The sequence below is a fragment of the Tetrao urogallus genome, assembly GCF_951394365.1.
Source record: "Tetrao urogallus genome assembly, chromosome: Z".
NCBI classification, from domain to species: domain Eukaryota; kingdom Metazoa; phylum Chordata; class Aves; order Galliformes; family Phasianidae; genus Tetrao; species Tetrao urogallus.
The window spans coordinates 58778740-58796952 of NC_136816.1; the positions used below are offsets into that span (position 1 = coordinate 58778740).

Sequence of the window (18213 nt, forward strand, 5' to 3'; positions counted from 1 at the left end):
CCTGGCGCGGGGCTGCCCGCGAGACGGGCGATGTCAGCCGCGCCGTTTGGGCCCCTGGGGCGCTGCCGGCGATGGTGGAAGCAAGTGGCGTCTGCGGGGCCAGGCTGTGCTCGCTGTGCGAAGACTCGCGTCTTTGATGATTCAGGGAGGTATTTTTGGTCCTCTCAGTGCTACCAGCAGAGACAGAGTGGGAGATGTGATGTGCACACTTTGAAGTTATGAACGTAATTAAGAAAGATGCTCTGAAAATAGTGCCTCCTAGATTATCTTTTGGCCCACGATATCGGAGGTGGATGGTCATGGTATGGTGGTGTGGGAGAGATTGGACCTCTGCTGTCGTAGTTCAGCTGGAGGTGTGAGGTCACCATCCCTGGAGGTTTTCAAGAATTGTGTGAACGTGGCACTGAGGGACGTAGTGTTCATGATGGCGATGGCTTGACAGTTGGACTTGTTGATCTTAGAGGTCTTTTCTGTTCTTAACGATTCTGTGATTCTTTGATTCTGATGTATTTTGTTGCCATATGACAGATGACAGCAGTCTGACAGAATGGCGTCTGACATGCAAGTATATATGAACCAGAAAATCATGAAATGAAGGGGTGGAAGTTGATGGAGACCAAGCAGTGAATGGGAGCACAGTGAGGTGGTGGTGTGCATTTCAGCCGTGGCAACAGTGACAGTTGGTCACCTCTGCTGGTGCAGATTGCTGCAAGTATTCATTGCTGGTGAACACGAATAAGTGATGGTGGTGAGTATTACAAAATATTGTTTTATAGCTGAGAATTTCCTCTTATGAAATAGTGTTATTATGTTCTTTGCATCCATTGTAGTTTTCATGGAAATAAATAGAAGGCCTTAATTTCAGAGCAACCAACAAAGATAGGAATATGTTGTGATTTTGTAACATCTCCTTATTGATAAAACGAACCTCCATATTCTGAATGCCACCTATTGCACTGTACAGACTTTAGTACTCCCAGGTTCACTCTCTTGAATCCCTCAGTGATTTTTCCTAGGCCTGTGAGGTACCTACACTAGCAGGAACTCAGGCACAAGCACTGTTTCACAAAGGTGTCAGTGCTCCACCTGGTCAGGCCAGATGTATGCAGCTCCCCAAAGCCTGTATTTCATTCATAGAATCATAGAATCATAGAATAGAATGGCCTCAGTTGAAAAGGACCTAAAAGATCATCTAGTTTCAACCCCCTGCTATGTGCAGGGTCACCAACCACCAGACCAGGCTGCCCAGAGCCACATCCAGCCTGGCCTTGAATGCTTCCAGGGATGGGGCATCCACAACCTCCTTGGGCAACCTGTTCCAGTGCTTCACCACCCTCTGTGTGAAAAACTTCCTCCTAGTATCTAACCTAAACCTCCCCTGTCTCAGTTTAAGACCATTCCCCCTTGTCCTATCACTATCCACCCTCATAAACAGCCGTTATCCCTCCAGTTATATACTCTTCTTTCAAGTACTAGAAGGCCACAATGAGACCTCCCCAGAGCCTTCTCTTCTCCAAGCTAAACAAGCCCAGTTCCCTCAACCTTTCTTCATAGGAGAGGTGCTCCAGGCCACTGAGCCCTCCTCTGGACCCGCTCTAAGAGCTCCATGTCCTTGTAGTGGGGGCCCCAGGCCTGGATGCAGTACTGCAGAAGGGGAGAGTGTTCACAGGGTGTTGTGAGAAGGAAGGTTTTTTATGCCATCAGTCCTTGAGTTTTCCAGTATAGGATATGACACAGATGTGGTAAGAATGTTTCCTAGTGGGTCATCTCTGTGCCACCATTTGAAAGAAAGCAAGTGGTCTACACACTGGCTGTGTACCTCTTCCTACCCTTTGTGTTTCTCCTGAGGGCAGAGCTGCTTTCACAGGCCTTGGTGGCCGCTCTTGACCCTCCACCATCACCTGGTCAGACACTGAGTTCTAACATTTCTCTTATTTCGAAGTCTATGTCAGTTCTCAATGATTGTTGTGTCAGATGATGTGGGCAATTCATAGTGATGCTACTGACTCACTGCTTGCTTTCAATACTGTACTTAATGTTGTCTGGCACCTGGGTTTTGCTTTTGCTTGCTGTTTTCTTCTGGCCTTCATTTTCCCCATTTGACTGCACATATTGTCACAGTGCTTTCATTTACCACTGCTTAGTATATTCTGCATGCATCACACGACTCCAGCCAAGATGTTACCCAACATTCCTTCCCGCCTGGCTGTGGAAGTCTGCCTTAATTTTACCCCATTCTGGTACTGATCAGAGAACTGCAGCTGATGTTCCACATGAGCTGGTCATTGTGATCTTACTGCTGCACACTCAGAACCTGCTGTCAGTGTCAGGATTTTCATCTTCTGAACACAGAAACTTCATAGTATGCAGGAGGCCCACTGTGCTGTCCTCAGCCTGTGGCCAGCTCAGAGTGAGAACTGAACACAGTAAGAGGAGGTATGGATCAGTTTAATCTCTGTCTCAGATTTCATCCCTGGTTTTCACTGCAAATCAAGAGAAGTTGTCAGGGTTTTATATTCCTTCAAAGTCACTCCTAAAACTGATCATAGTTTGGTCTGGGTAAACTTTGCATTCAGAGGAATCCTGACAGGTTGAACTACAGGAAAATAGTTCCTGATCTGCCTTTTCTATACCACTGTTTTGTATGTGTTTTACTGCATCTTATTGTATTTCTCTCCTGAACTTTATTTTAATCTTAATTTTCAATTCTCTTAGCTGTTATTGTTGTTTTCTCTGATTTTTTTAAATTTTTCTACATAATTCGATCAATACTGGAAATAATGCTGACCTACTAGATAGATGGTTTTAAATTTGCCTTCATTGAACAGCCTGGAGTGACAGAGAGATACCTTTCCCTGCCACAAACCCAGCTGAGGAGTTGGATTTTGCTGCCCCAAGTGGAGAGGAGCTGTGCTTTCAGTATCGGGAAGTCTGTCTCTGTCCCTGGAAGGGAAGGGGGAAGGAAAGGGATGGGAAGGGGTCAAACTGTATTTCAGTATGCCCAGTTGTGGAGAGCTGTCCTGCATTCTCTTATATCCACCCACTGCTTTTTTCTTAATAATTTCTGGCTCATTGTTTGTAACTTAAATGAACACAAGCGAAGGTATCAACTTCAGAAAGCGCCAGAACTGACACAGTTAGGTTTTGAAGGCATAACATCTGCAAAGCTAATAAAAATAATATTTTTTACATGTTATTCTCTACAGTATTTCAGCTCTCTGATATTAACCAAAACTAAGTTACATGAAATTCTCATGGCTTTTCAGGCTCTAAACAAACAATGAAGCAAAAATATGAAAAGAAAAACTATTTCCCTAGTGGATAAAACCAAGAGGAGAACTTAAAATGATAACTAGCATGAAATTACATTTTCTATTTGTCTTCCATCAGTGAGCCAGCTCTGGTAGCAGTTGTGTGTACAGGCACACTGTTGTGGGTTTTAAAATCAATGTTTAAAAAAACAAAACAAAGCAACAGCAACAAAACATCGTTTTCCAGAAAACTAACCTGCAAAATTAGAAACCACCCATTATAAATATTTTTGAAAGTTTGAAAATGCCAGCTTCTGAGGACCTCAGTAACCACCTGTACTGCTAAGTAAAAAAGCTGGATTTATTGAGCTTTCTTTCTTCTTCAGAGTACCAGAGGGAAGGGATTCTAAATCAGAATCACACATACTGTTTTATAGCATTTTATCTGCCTGAAACATGTACCTGAATGCTTTGCTTGATAGGGAATTTCTACCATCTTCAATCTGAAATAAATTTTCAGAGTCAAAATGAATGTCATTATGTTGCTCTGATCCAACTGAGCTCAGAACCCATAACTCAGTAAAGAGGACTGCATGCTCTATGGGGGGGTGAAAAAGAAAATATGCAGTGTCTAAGTGTGGGTTAATCTGTTGTTTTCATTTGGAGTTGAGCATCTCAAGACTCCTGATAATCTGTGCTGAAAGAAGTGTATGAAGCATTGTAATTCAATTTCTTCTCAGGTCAGAAGCTTATTATCAACAATTTGAGAACATGAAGGAGAAGGTAAGAATATTAAGCTATCCTTCTTTAAAAATGTGAGTGAATAGAGACCCTACAACCAAAAATAATGTGTGTATCAACCCAAATATATTTTTTCCTCAAAACTTTCAAATATTTCTTTCTTTCTTTTGTTGATTTTCCTCTGTGTTATCACTTCATTCCTTTAGGAAGGAAAACACAGTGATTTTCCAGGAGCAAAGATGAAGCTCTGGTAGTGTTTAGCCTTTTCACTTTTACCATTATGAGGATTCCTCCCTGGAAAAACGATGTGTCTGGTTATTGTGTAATGCCTAGTAGGAAACACACAGGATAGTGCTTTGTGGTAGGAAATGGATACAAATAGGCCAAATATCATTTCTGAGAGCAAACTGAGTCAAATGCCTACAGAGTGAGTTTTTATTGTTCCTATTTATGTTTCATCTTTAGATGATTTTAGATGATGTCATTTACATGGATATGCAAGGCCCTTGACGTGGTCCCCACCACATTCTTATCTCCAAATTGCAGACGTGGATTTGATGGATGGACCACCTGGTAAATAAGGAGTTGGTTGAAAGGCCACAGGCAAAGGGTGGTGATCAATGGTTCTGTGACCAGGTGGAGGCCAGCAATGAGTGATGTCCTCCAGGGGACTCTCTTGGGGCAGTGCTTTGTAACATCTGTATCAATGACATCAGTGATGGAATCGAGTGCACCCTCAGCGGTTGACACAGCGGAAGGAAGGGATGCCACTCAGAGGGCCGCAGCAGACTTGAAAAGTGGGCCGTGTGAACCTGATGAGGTTCGACATGGCAAAGTGCAGAGTTTTGCACTTGGGCTGGAGGAATCCCAGGCATCCATACAGACTGGAAGGAGCAGTATTTGAGAGCAGCCCTGCAGAGAAGAATCTGGGGGTCCTGATGGATGAAAAACTTAACATGAATGAGCTGTGTGCCCTTGCAGCTTGGAAAGCAAATGGTATCCTGGGCTTCATCAGAAGAGGGGTGGCCAGCAGGGACGGGGAGGTGATTGTCCCCATCTACTCTGCTCTTGTGAGGCCTCATCTGGAACACTGCGTCCAAATGTGGAGCCCCCAGTACAAGAAAGACAGGGAGCTGTTGGAGAGGGTCCAGAGGAGGGCCACCAAGATGATCAGGGGACTGGAGCACCTCCCCTGTGAAGGCAGGCTGAAGGAGCTGGGCTTGTTCAGCCTGGAGTAAAGAAGGCTGTGGGGTGACCTCATTGCAGCCTTTCAATACCTAAAGGGAGCCTACAAACAGGAGGGGAGTCAACTCTCTACAAGGATAAATAATGGCAGGACAAGGGGAGATGGTTTTAAGTTGGAGGAAGAAAGATTTAGGCTGGATATCAAAGAGAAGTTCTTTACCAAGAGAGTGGTAAGGAACGGGTTGGCTGCCCAGAAAGCCTGTGGATGCCCCATCCTTGGAGGTGTTCAGGGCCAGGTTGGATGCGGCCCTGGGCAGCCTGATCTGGTATTAAATATGGAGGTTGATGGCTCTGCCTGCGGCATGGAGGATGGGGCTTGGTAATCCTTGAAATTCCTTCCAACCCAAGCCATTCTATGATTCTGTGATTCTATGATTTTGCTTTGCCAGCGGTACTATCTTGTCATAACTAGAAATGACTTCAGTTTTTGTAATTGTAGAGATGCATGGTAAATTTCACTTAAAAAATGTATATGAAATGGGTTTCTTCCATTTTCTACTTCATCTGTAACTGCAACATCTAGGTGGAAGCAGGCAGAGACTTCTCAGATCAGCCGTTGCCAAACAGAGCTGCCACTAGAGGGCACGAAATGATTTTAAACACAAGTCATTGGTCTAAGAGAAATGAAGACGCTTTATACCATGCTATAGAATTTAGGAAAAATATATGGTGGAATTTAGGAGAAAATAAAACAGTGTTTTCAAACAGTAACATAAATTCATCAGAAATTGCATAACTTCTCTTTTTTCTTTTCTTTTTTTCTTAAGCTATGTTGTGTAAAATCAGAAATAATTGATTAGAAAATTGAGGGTTTTTTTGCAGTATGTGTTAGTTATCTCAGCCTCTGTCTGCTTAAAAGATGACTTCTATGGGGAAATTCTTAGTCCTGCATTTGATTTTGCTTGGAATACATGCCTTTGCTCTCTGTTTGCAGGGATAACATTTTACCAAAATACAAATATGCTTTCAAGATAAATCCACTATGTATGAGTCTTTCCATGTGTCATGGTTTTTTGATTTTTGGTTCTTGGTATTCCACATCATAACATCACATGGGAAACTGGGAGTTTAACTGTTAATGCTCAAGTCCTGGGTACCTGCCCAGAAGAGAAGAAGAACTACATTCCCAAGGGGACTTTGAAGTCACGGAGAGGAGATACAACTCCTGGCAAGGTCAACTGATGGGCTCTTCTTCGTCTGCTCTTCATCGTGGGCACTGCTCCCTTCTCCCTGCTGCTCAACTGGATTGCGCATCTCACCTCAGTGTTATGGTAAGGCCTTTCCACCTTTCAGACATTCTCATTATATTTGATTTATTAGCTTCAATTCTGATTATATTGTATTATGGTGTGTTATATCGCATTCCGATACTATGTTTAATAAATTAGTTTGTTTCTCCTCAGTTTGCTGTTGTTTTTAATTATTTTGGGGTCCCCTGTTCCCTTTTTCTGGAGGCGCGGATTTTGTGAAATGCCTCCGTCCCGCTGGTCATGGAACTGGGCTGAACCAGCCCGTAAAACGTTGACACCATGCTGTGGCATTGGGGGCTTTAGCCCAGACTGCACAAGTCTTTGAGGAGTAATGTCTGATTTAGTATATAGCAATCCATTATGTGACAAAGATTGTATAAATAAACAAGACTCTGAGCCATGAAATGGGTAACAGCCAAGGAAATCCAGGTAAAGCCAGCATTATGTTTCTGTGTCATAAATATGACATGAAAATAGAATAACTTCAGCAGTAGAACTATTGTAAACAATGATTTAAGTGTAGCATAGCAAAAATGAAGAATTGAGCATTCATTCAAGGCGAAGGACAAAGGACTTCCTCATAGGGTTCTGCACTTCTGCTAACCCTGGGCATTCCCAACAGGCATTTAACTTGGGAAAATAAGTGCCACGAGTTCTGGAAATCTGTGAGATTTGGGTCCATTGAACTGAAGTTGCTCTGGTGCTGTGCAGGAATGTGGCTGGCAGAGGCCAGCATGAGAAAGTAGAGCTAGAGTCACCAGCAGCTCTTCAGTTGTACCTCTCCATTGATAAAGATAGATGAGTTTAAATTTAACCTTACATGTTTGTGGATTTTCCCTGGCCACTGTGGAATCTTGAGAATGATTTCTCTGTCTCAGCCTGAAACCAAAGGAAGTTCTCACTAACTTAGGCAACAAGCAGTTGGCATCAAGCAGAGGTATTTTCCATTACCTTAGCACTTGCTTTTAGTATGAGACAGCATATTCTGCTAGCAGGAAGCACTGACATTAAATTTAAGTGATACTGATATCACATTTCAAAGGAATTTCACCTTGTCTTTCTTACTGAGTGTCTCATTCCAAATTATAGGAGGGAGAGGAGGTTCTTTGATATCTGTACACCTGGTGTGAGATTAAGAAACAACGGTTCAAATGTTGGTCCAACTAGTTTATTACAAATCTTAATCAGGGAAATGGGGAAGGGGAGAAGGGTGATAGAAAAGATAGGAAATAAAAGCAAGGAGTCTTTGTAGGAAGCAAGAAGGAGATAGTCACCACCATGGATGCAGTGTGGTTCGTAGTTCAGTCATCGATCCTCAGTAGTGGTGGGTCGTTGGGTGTTGTTGTTCCTTGTCGTTCCGTTGATGACGACAATTTTCAATGGTAGTACCAATTTATAAGTCCAAAGTGGTCGAGTCAGCTCTCCTTGGAAATAACAGCTCAAATACAAAGTGGTTGAGTCAGCTCTCCTTGAAGAGGCAGCTTCTGGCTCTGGGATCTCAGCAGAAACTCCTTTTTTTCTCATCTTCCAGGCCTTGTCAGCAGATAAGAGGGAGCAGGGATGCCCACCTGCATCCTGTTTTTCACAGGACACGATGGTATTATTCCCCAGTTTTCCCATACCACCCTAGAGCTATTTAGTCACAGGCCAGATCTTCCACCAGTAAACAGTCTTGAGCACTCTCTTCTGGAGGCAAACAACTCTGGAGGAAGGGGCTTCCAAATGTCCACAAAGCAATGTTGATTGTCACACGGTAGCACCCATCACTTACCTCCTCAATAAATCAGTTATAGGTCTTATCACAAGAAATACCTCAGGAAGCAAGCTTTGAGCCAAAAAAACAGAAGGATTCTCACACTGAGGACATGCAGTATGCAGAAAGACTGGGATAGATGAGATAGATGTTCTTATTGTCTGTTAGCTCGAGACATATGGATTTCTTAGAAGCTCAGTGGCTAAAAACAACAGAAAGTTACTATTAGACAATGTTTTAGCTTCTGGGTTCTCAGGGAGGGCTTTTTCTTTAATGGTCTTCTGGCAAATATAAAGGCCTCCACAGGATGAGATCGGAGCACGGAATCATGGAACGGTTTGGATTAGAAGGGACCTTTAAGATCATCTAGTTTCAACCCTCCTGAAGGAAGGAACATCTCTCCCTTGACCTGATTGGTCAAAGCCCCATCCAACCTGACCGCCCAGCAGCTCCAGGGAAGGGGCACCCACAGTCTTTCTGGGCAACATGTTCCTGTGTCTCTCTGCCCTCCCAGTAAATAATTTATTTCTGATATCTAGTCTAAATCTACCTCTTCCAGTTTAGAATCATTTCCCCTCATTTTTTTATCTCTACATGCCCTTATAGAAGTCCCTCCCTACCTTTCCTGTAGGCTCCCTTCAGGTACCTGAAGGCTGCTATAAGGACCCTCCAAAGCCTTCTCTTCTCCAGGCTGAACAATCTCTCAGTCTGTCCTCATGAGGGTGATATTCCAACCTTATGAACATCTTTGCAGCCCTCCTCTGGGCCTGCTCCAACATGTCTTTCTTGTGTAGGGGCTCCAATCCGGGGATCTACTGGACATAGTACTTCAGGTGGGGTCCCATGAGAGCAGAGTACGGGGACAGAATCACCTCCCTCAACCTTCTGGTCCTATCTTGCTGCAATCCAAGATACGGCCTTCTGGGTTGCAAACACATACTGCCAGCTCATACTAAGATTTCATCAACTGACACTCCCCAAATCCTTCTTAGAGCTGCTCTCAAGACATTCACCACCCAGCCTGCATTTGTGCTTGGGATTGCCCCAGTCCAGGTGCAGGATCTTGCATCTGGCATTGCTGAACTTCGTGAGGTTGGCATGGGCTCATCTTTCAAACCTGTCCAGGTCTCTCTGGATGGCATCCTTTCCCACTAGCGTGTCAACTGCACCACTCAGTTTGGTGTCATCTGCAAACTTACTGAGGATGCACTCGATCCCACTGATCCATGTTGCTTGCAAATATGTTAAACAGCACTGGTCCCAGCACTGATTCCTGAGGAATATTATTCATCACTGACCTCAATGTGGACATTGAGCTGTTAACTGCTACTCTCTAAGTGCCACCATCTAGCCAATTCCTTATCCAGTGTGTGGTCCATCCAGCAGATCCATTTTTCTCCAGTTTGGCAACAGGGATGTAATGTGGGACAGTGCCAAACACTTTGCATAAGCCCAGGTAGGTGACATCAGCTGCTCTTCCTTTATCCACAGATTCTGTAACTGATTCTCTAAAAGGTCACCAAGTTTGTCAGAGTTGACTTGTCCTTGGTGAAGCCATGTTGGTTACCACCAATCACCTCATCTTTATTTTCCATGTGCCTTAATCCCCCTCAAGGGGATCTGCTGCATGATCCTGCTAGGCACAGAGGTGAGACTGGTCTGCAGTTGCCTGCATCTTCTTTTTTTCCTGTCTTGAAAATGGGGGTTTCCTCTTTTCCAATCAGTGGGAACTTCATCAGACTGCCATGACCTTTCAAATATGATGGATAGTGGTTAACTTGCCAGTTCCTTCAGAGCCTGTGGATGGCTGTCATTGTCTCATGGATTTGTGTGCATTCAGATTCTTTAGATGGTCTTGAACCTGTGGATAGTTATTAACTTTGCTTTCTGCAGATTAGGTGGTACAACTCAACCCCTTGCTGATAAAGACTGATAAAGACATACTCCCTGACCTTCCTTTTATCACTGATATATATAGCTGTAGAATTTCTTGTTGCTGTCCTTTATGTCCCTGGCTAGATTTAATTTTATCTGAGTTTTAGCTTTCCTAACCAGATTTCTGGCTGTTTGCACAACTTCTCTGTAGTCTGCCAGGTGACCCGTTCCTGCTTCTATTCCCTGTAGACTTTCTTTTTGTGCCTAAGTAAGTCCAGGAATTCCTTGTTGATCCACAGGGGCCTCCTGGTGTTCTTATCTGCCTTCCTGTTTCTCAGGATGCACTGCTTCTGGATTTGGAGGAGATGGGCCTTGAATACTGACAAGCAGATGGTGAGAAAGGTTCCTCTTGTACTTGATCTGTTGGATCAAGTACATTCATTATAAAATCCTTATTTTAGAAGGGATTTCATACCCTTCTAAAAGGAAGACATACCAGGCATCCCATACCATTAGAGAAACTTTAGGGATCATTGTCTTCTAACAGAAGCAGTGTCAGAACCTCGTTCTGGTCTGCAAGCATTTATAAGTTTTTACTGGGTACCCATACATACATAATTGTATTCATGTAAGAGGAATATTTAAAATATTTTATTTTGAAAGGACATGTGGAAGTGGGAATGGAAGAATTAGGAAGCTGATAGAAAGATATTGATATCATTATGAGAAAAAGCTATAAGTATACTAAAAATTCTATGGCCAGGGGAACAGACAGAACTTCCTCAGGAATTAACAAAACCCTAGCAGTGTTTAGGTGAGTGTGGCATGAAGACAGCACTTGATGGGTTGAGTTAATGGTTGGACTCCATGTATCTTGAAGGCCTGCTTCAATCCAGATGCTTCTGTGATAACAAAATTATCAGTTGTGATGCAGGAGAGAGATGTATACCCAAAGGTATTAAATATTTCTGGTTTTTATGTGGAAAAGTGACATTCACGCCTCTTAATGAAAATGAATTCTGTTAGCAACTGAAGAGGGTTTTTAGCAACATGTATTAATACATATTTGTGTCTTCTGATTCACAAAGTAAATCACAACATCAGGATAGTACAGACACTGCCCTAGGAGCTATTGAAGCTAATACTTTCAGTTTTGGAGAAACAATTATTTTACTGAGCAAATCTAAGAGGGGAGGGGAATATCTACTCTTTTTTTCAACATGATGATTATTAACACTTGAATAATTTAGGAAAGTGAGTAATGGGTTTTTAAAACATCTGAAGTCTTTAAATAAATGTTCTTGCTCAAACAGTATGAGCAATGAGGAAATAAGAAGGTGAGGTTATGTGGAGTTAGCTGTTCAGGGGATCACACTGGAGGTCACTATTAATCATTCTGACCTTTAGCATATGAATTTGGAAACACTGATTGTATCCACACTGTAGTCACTTCAGGCTGAAGCTCAAAGTTCTTCACTAACATCTTTTGAAAATGAGATTATGTAAAAAATGCATTCATTTCTCCATGGGTTTGCATGACTTCCTGTGTATATAAAGAAATGTGTCTGTTCCATGTGCACATGCAAGGAAGCTAGTGTAAATGGTAGAACTAATCATCAATATCAGAAGGTGCTGTTTAACCGAAATCAGCACTGAAATTTGACTGATGTGATGATTTTCCTACATTAAAGATGTAAGTAGTAAGTCTCAAATTGCTGAGACAGTTTCACTTTGACATTTTCAAAATGATAAATTTAACAGAATCACAGAATGTCAGGGGTTGGAGGGGACCTGGAAAGATCATCCAGTCCAATCCCCCTGCTGGAGCAGGAGCACCTGGATCAGGTCACACAGGAATGCATCCAGGTGGGTTCTGAATGTCTCCAGAGAAGGAGACCCTGCAAACTCTCTGGGCAGCCTGCTCCAGTGTTCTGTTGCCCTCACCATGAAGAAGGTTTTTCAGATTTTGTTTATGTGCAACCTGCTATGTTCCAGTTTGCACCTGTAGCCCTTGTCCTATCATTGGATGTCACTGAGAATAGCCTGGCTCCATCCTCCTGGCACTCACCCTTTACATATTCATAAATATGAATGAGGTCAACCCTCAGTCTCCTCCAAGCTAGAGACCTAGCTCCCTCAGCCTTTTCTCATAAGGGAGGTGCTCCACTCCATCATCTTTGTGGCTCTATGCTGGACTCTCTGAAGCAATTCCTTATCCTTCTTGAACTGAGGGGCCCAGAACTGGATAGAGTATTCCAGATGCAGTCTCACTAGGTCTTTTAGTTAAGACACAGATTTATTGAAACCTAACATCCAACAAAAGCTATGTCTGCTTCTAGTACTTGCTGCAGCATCTGCAGAGCACTTTGCTCTAAGCATCCAGGAAAAGAGAGCAAGACCATCTTCTGAAAATGGCAAATGGAAAAATATTAAAGTAATTATTGCCAGTGAACCTCAAAATATCTTCTCATCCTGTCTTGCCTCTTGGTCAGAGTCTCACTAATGCGGGCAGCACTAACACTGAACGCTGTGGTATATCAGCTGCCTCCAAATGGCACCAGCTGGCTGATTTGGTGTCGTGTTTCCCCTGCTCTTTCATCTGTGGAAGCTTGTTGGGATATCTCAATTAGCTGTCTGAGCAGTGCTATCACGGTGTGAGAGCTAGACACTAGATGGCCCTGTCGGCTGTGTAGTGGCACCTGTGATACATCGCTTTGGATCAAAGCTCCTCTAAGCAGAACTGGGAAGGACAGGTGCACATGTTTTCTGCTTTACTGTAAGCTGGCAAACCAGCTTGCAATGGTGAGGTTATGTCTGTAGTAATAACTTCAGAGTGGCTGGTTTAGATAGGGCACTCACACTGTAACCACAGTGCCATACAGCTCTACTTAAGCAAAAACCTTTGGAGATTGTGTTATGGTATCCCTGATTATCTGAGAGAGTGGAGGATTAATGGATGGAAAAATTATCAGAATGTGCGATTGGAAGGAAACATAGCTGAAGATAGTGGATGCCTTATTCTCTCATTCTGGTTCTATTAATAACCTAAATTTGTTAAAGCCATTTCAAAATGTCTTTTTTAGCCATTTAAAGATGCATTCTTTTTAAAAACAGTCAGATTTTTCTCACAGAAAGTTGAAATATTGTACCTTAAAATATTAAAATATGTAAATATATATTTCATATTAATTGGAGGGCTTTTCCTGCTCCTTATTCCCTCTTGAACACAGCTCTGGTGAACTTTTCGGGCCCACCATGTCCTACAGTTTTCTGTCTCCTCTTTGCGTGCTCACTCTCTTTCTATAGTAGTTTACAGGGCTGAGGAATGGCATGCTTCATCAGCAGAGCAGGACTGCTCACCAGTGTCAGCCCAAAGTACAGTAAGCAAATAGAAGTCAGGAAAACTGTAAATGATTCTCTCCTTGTATCAGTTCTGCGTGTGTAAGTGGCTACTGGACATATTTTTCCCTGAAAATATGATCATCAGCATTATTACTGTGTGGTTGTGTATGTGAGAAATACCAGCCTTTAATTTTAATTAACATTTTAACGGGGTTAGGAAGGCATTTCAATGACTGATGGGAACTGTGGTAAGGCTGCAACCCACAGTGGAGCTGAGACTGAAAGCCTTGATCTGGCGTCAACCTGAATGGGGGTCCTAAGTTGTACTACCATGATTCTTCTGTCTCTTCATCCATGAAAATATTTAAAATGAGGGATTTTATTTATTTGTTTGTTTGCAGTTTATGCACAGCAATGGATGATCCAGGCTTTCTGGACTTGGATTGGCAAAGACTGGTGGTACTTCTGGCCCCAAAGTTAACATGGGTACATCCAGCTCAGGTTTCTCAGATGTAAGGCACATGTCTAAGCCCTCAGGCTTCTCCCCTTCTTTCAGAGTAAGGCTGCTGAGATACTGTCCTCTGGATGACCGGAGGCAGACATTATGCATGGCAGTTAGTAAGACTAAAGCAAATGTCTCTTTCAACTGAGAAGGCACACTTAATATTTTTCGGAAATTCTTCCACTCCTGTTAAAAGATAAATTTTGTGTGACTCAGATAAAAAGTGTATTTTGATTTCCAGCACTGAACTGAGTAAGGATTGAAAGGCCTGTTCCTCCTAAAGGGAATTTTGTTACCACAGTTACCATAGGGTTTTCTTTTCCTCTCTTCCAATATTGAGAGCTGTAGCTGACTTGTGATTGAGTGGATGATGAGTGCCATGTCAGACTCAATTCCCTGCACTGCAAGTATTGGGATGTGCAGCACTGTCTCACATGACTTGGAAAAGGCAGATTCTATAAAAAGGCAAGGTGATTCCTGAAAGCCCAAGACATTTTGCCTTTTTGCTCATAGGGGTCAACCAGAAATGTGTTTGTGACCTTGATTTTGGCAACTTGTGCTGATACTGAGACATTTTCTTCTATGAGAGCATTTATCACAGTGATTAGATTCATGCATGAAATCATCTTGACTCAATTTGGAAGAATAGCCCAATCAATTACAAAGGTAATCCTTCACTGATGGGAGCAAAGAATGCTCAGTAACTTGCTCTGCACTGCTTGCAACAGCCTATGTTGGTTATTCTGGGCCAGTTTTTTGCAGATAGCCAATATCAGGATCCTTAATTTAATCAAATCAGTGTGGCTTAAACCTGCCGTAAGCTGTAACTGTTCTGCAATCTTTTTGCTGTGTACAAATTTCACTGTTCACTGTGCATGAACAGTATTTACAGCTCTCTCCTTGATGTTTGCATTCAGTTGTAATCAAGTTATTAAAGTCAAACATCACATTTGATGAATGGAAACAGTTCCTCACAGACAATTCAGAAGAAAGAGCTCTGCCAGGTATTTAGAGGCTGTTCTGGCAAACGTATAGAAATCATTTGTCCCAAAGCTTTCAATAAGCTAAACAAATGACAGAAACACTTCCCTCTGCTTTGTGTTATGGGAGTTAGGGTCAGGTCTGTATTACAGCATAGTCGCAGTTTGCCATCATGCTGCTGCTATTCCCACACGTGAGGAAGGACATTCATGAAGAAGATGAAACATAGCTGTGTACAAACCTTCGTGCATTTGGGTCAGCACTTTCCTCTGGGTTTGGATGGACAGTGTCATCAGCAAGTACGGAACTGGACACGGAGTGATGTGAAGAGACAACAGAGGCAGGCAAATGTCAAATGTTCTCTCGTTTTGTGAGCAGAGCTGTGTAGCCGTGTGTGTAACCGTGGCATTTACACACAGAGAGCAAACGGTGCGATTTTGGCTGTCTCTCACCAAACTCCTTGCCAAGTTTCCAGTAGTTTAATCATGATCTAATTTAAAATAATTAAGTCACTTATGTGTTTTTTGTTTCTTTTAAAAATACTTTTAAAAAATCTCTAGGGCAATAAATACCAGCACCACAAGTTGAGTCATTTTTATATATGTCTGTGATTTTAAATGATCAAATATTCTCTGTAAACAAAAGCCACCAAAGCAGTTTACTAACTAGTTGCTTTGAGCTGCAGCCCAACAGTTGTACCATAAGGTTGTATGGAAACCATGGCTCTGAACATTTGAGCTTTTATAAAGTTGTGCAAAATTTAAATCCAGACCTGCATTTAGAATTCATTTAATCCATGCTATGTGTTCCATGGGATCCCTGGCTGGGGAAGCTTCCTGACTCTGAAGCATTTAAATATAGACCTAATTTTCTAATATGATTGTCCTTTTGTTGCCTTAAATTAAACACAGGCAATATAAATTAGAAGCGTGGATTGAATGAAAATATACGGACATATGATTTTATTTAGCCTAGTTTTGTAGAAAACAACTGTTTCTGACTTCTACTAAAACAACAACAACAATAAAATAATTGCTCTCTTTTTTTTTTGTATGAATTTCGTGTTAGTACAAATATGAAATAAAATACAAGAAATCGGACTCCTCACTTTTCTAAGTGAACTGTTTTCAAATGCCTTGAAGTCTAAGCAGTCACGACATAAATCTTCAATGAATGGATGTGTGCAGAAGTACACACTTCAGGCTTTTGTTTAAAACTCAAAAGAACTCTCAGCTGGTGAGAGCCAGAGTTTTGTTCATGAAATTTTTTTTCATAGTCTTCAAATTGTATTGATATTCAATTTCATTAGAGTATGTTTTTCATTTGGCCATAAAGCAGATGGCTATCAAAAAGAGTCTGTATTTAACTTGGCACCTTCCTTTCCACATTCCTCTACTATTCATAGCACAGCAGTCAGACTTATCTCCTGAATATGTGGGACAGTTCAATTTGCAACTGCAGATATTCTCAAATATTTGAGCACTTGCAAATTCACATGCAGCATTTTTATAAAGGTCGAGCACTCTAGATACTAGGAATAGTAGACAGATGTTTTTTAATTTCTACCACTCTTTTTAGATGAGAGAAACAAGGAGAGAAATTAGACATGTGTCTGTAATAAATCCCTTAAAATTGGATCCATTTAGAGCCCATAGAGAGTGTGAGAGAAAAGGTTAGCAGAAAAGTTTTTAATATATAGTTGAGGTGTGTCAGCTTACATTGCCAAGCAACACAAAGAATATTCAACTGATTGATGGACAGTGAATAATAATCAAGGCATCCATACTCCAGTTGTGTGTTTTTATTAGCAGGGATTCACAAATAATGGCTTGGTCCTTTTGATTTATATAAGCAGTATATTTTTTTCTTTAGTTGCTAACAGATATCTCAATGTGTTAAACAAAAACAGTTTCTCAAATCTTTTACAGTATTTCCTTTGTCCTTGACAGAAAATATCGCTTCTACTTACTGCATTTTCAAACAAAGGTAGTCAGTGTTTATTTTGTTTTTGTATACTTTCAAATATGTAACACATGTAAAACGTACTCTCTCATGGATAATTTGTTTATAAATTCGAACAGTGATTTTTTTTTTAATAGTTTATTTTATGTGCTTTTGCAGGAGAAAACTAATCTAAAAAAACTATAAAACACATTTTTGGTATAAAACTCACAACCTGTTCATTGCTTCTTTAATGATTATGATTGTATATTACAAACAGTTACTGCTTAGAAATACAAATCCTTAAATGAACCCTTAAATATGCTTTATTTTCAGTATTATCAAATATATCTTTTTTTTTTTTTTTTTTTTCTCATGCTGTGATTAGCCTAACTTTTCTACAGCTCAAAAAATCTGGCTATTCAGCATATACTTAGCTGGGGACAAGTAGTCTAACATTCACATCGAACAACAAATTCAGCATACTCAAAAATATATACGATTATTTTCCTTTTCTGTAATATTAATGCAGCCACATGCTTTCTACACTCCACAGTATTGCTTGAATAATACCATTTGTGATATTAAGAATAAATTTATCTCACCAATTGTCAAGACTAATTAATTCCCATCGAGTTCTTCATTTCAACAACCAAAATGCCATCGTGGCAGAATAGCGCAGACAAATCTTTGTTCTCCACTCCATCGGGCAGTTTGTACTGTCTGGTAAAGCTTCTGGATATGAAGCCATGCTCATCCATCCTGGGTCCATGCTGAGCTTTGATCAGGAGCCAGCCTTCAAAAGTCTGAATAATGATATCTTCTGGGCGAAACTGCACAACATCCAGCAAGACCTGAAAGCCCGTCTTTTTTTCTTCTTGGCCACTTGCCTCAGCCCCATCTGTACTTTCTGTAATTTGCCCTCCTCTGCTCAGGGTAGCTGTAAAAGGTCCCGGCAAGGCATAAAGAGAGTGATTCAGTTTGTGTTCTTCCAGCTCCTCGGCAGCAAACTGCTCTTGATAGCGTACAGGAGTTTCCACCCAGTGTCTTATAACAGCTTCTGCCATTGCTGAGGCAAAATGGCAAGTTGCTGTGTTCCTGTTGCCTAAGGGAACCTACAGTTAGACCAAACTCTCCCCAGGCGTGTGCCTTGCTCGCAGGCTAACTGATCACTTGATGTCACCTCTCGCTTTTAGCACAGGCAGAGCACAGGCACTTGATAGGACATGCTGTGCTCCAGTGCCATGAGACCTGTTTCATCTCCTATCCTCTAACAACAGAGAACTATTTATAGTGCTTCGGTCTTGAGTGGCATCAACAGTTTTCATATGT

The 18213-nt window shown here is 41.6% G+C and overlaps 1 protein-coding gene across 1 annotated transcript; it reads right to left on the reverse strand.

Moving 5' to 3' along the window:
- Positions 1-17498: 17498 nt before the first annotated feature.
- HSPB3 (heat shock protein family B (small) member 3) lies at positions 17499-17948 on the reverse strand (the record flags this gene model as incomplete). Its single annotated transcript, XM_079548292.1, has 1 exon — positions 17499-17948. One exon carries the CDS (start codon positions 17946-17948, stop codon positions 17499-17501), a length of 450 nt encoding a protein of 149 aa, XP_079404418.1.
- Positions 17949-18213: the final 265 nt, after the last annotated feature.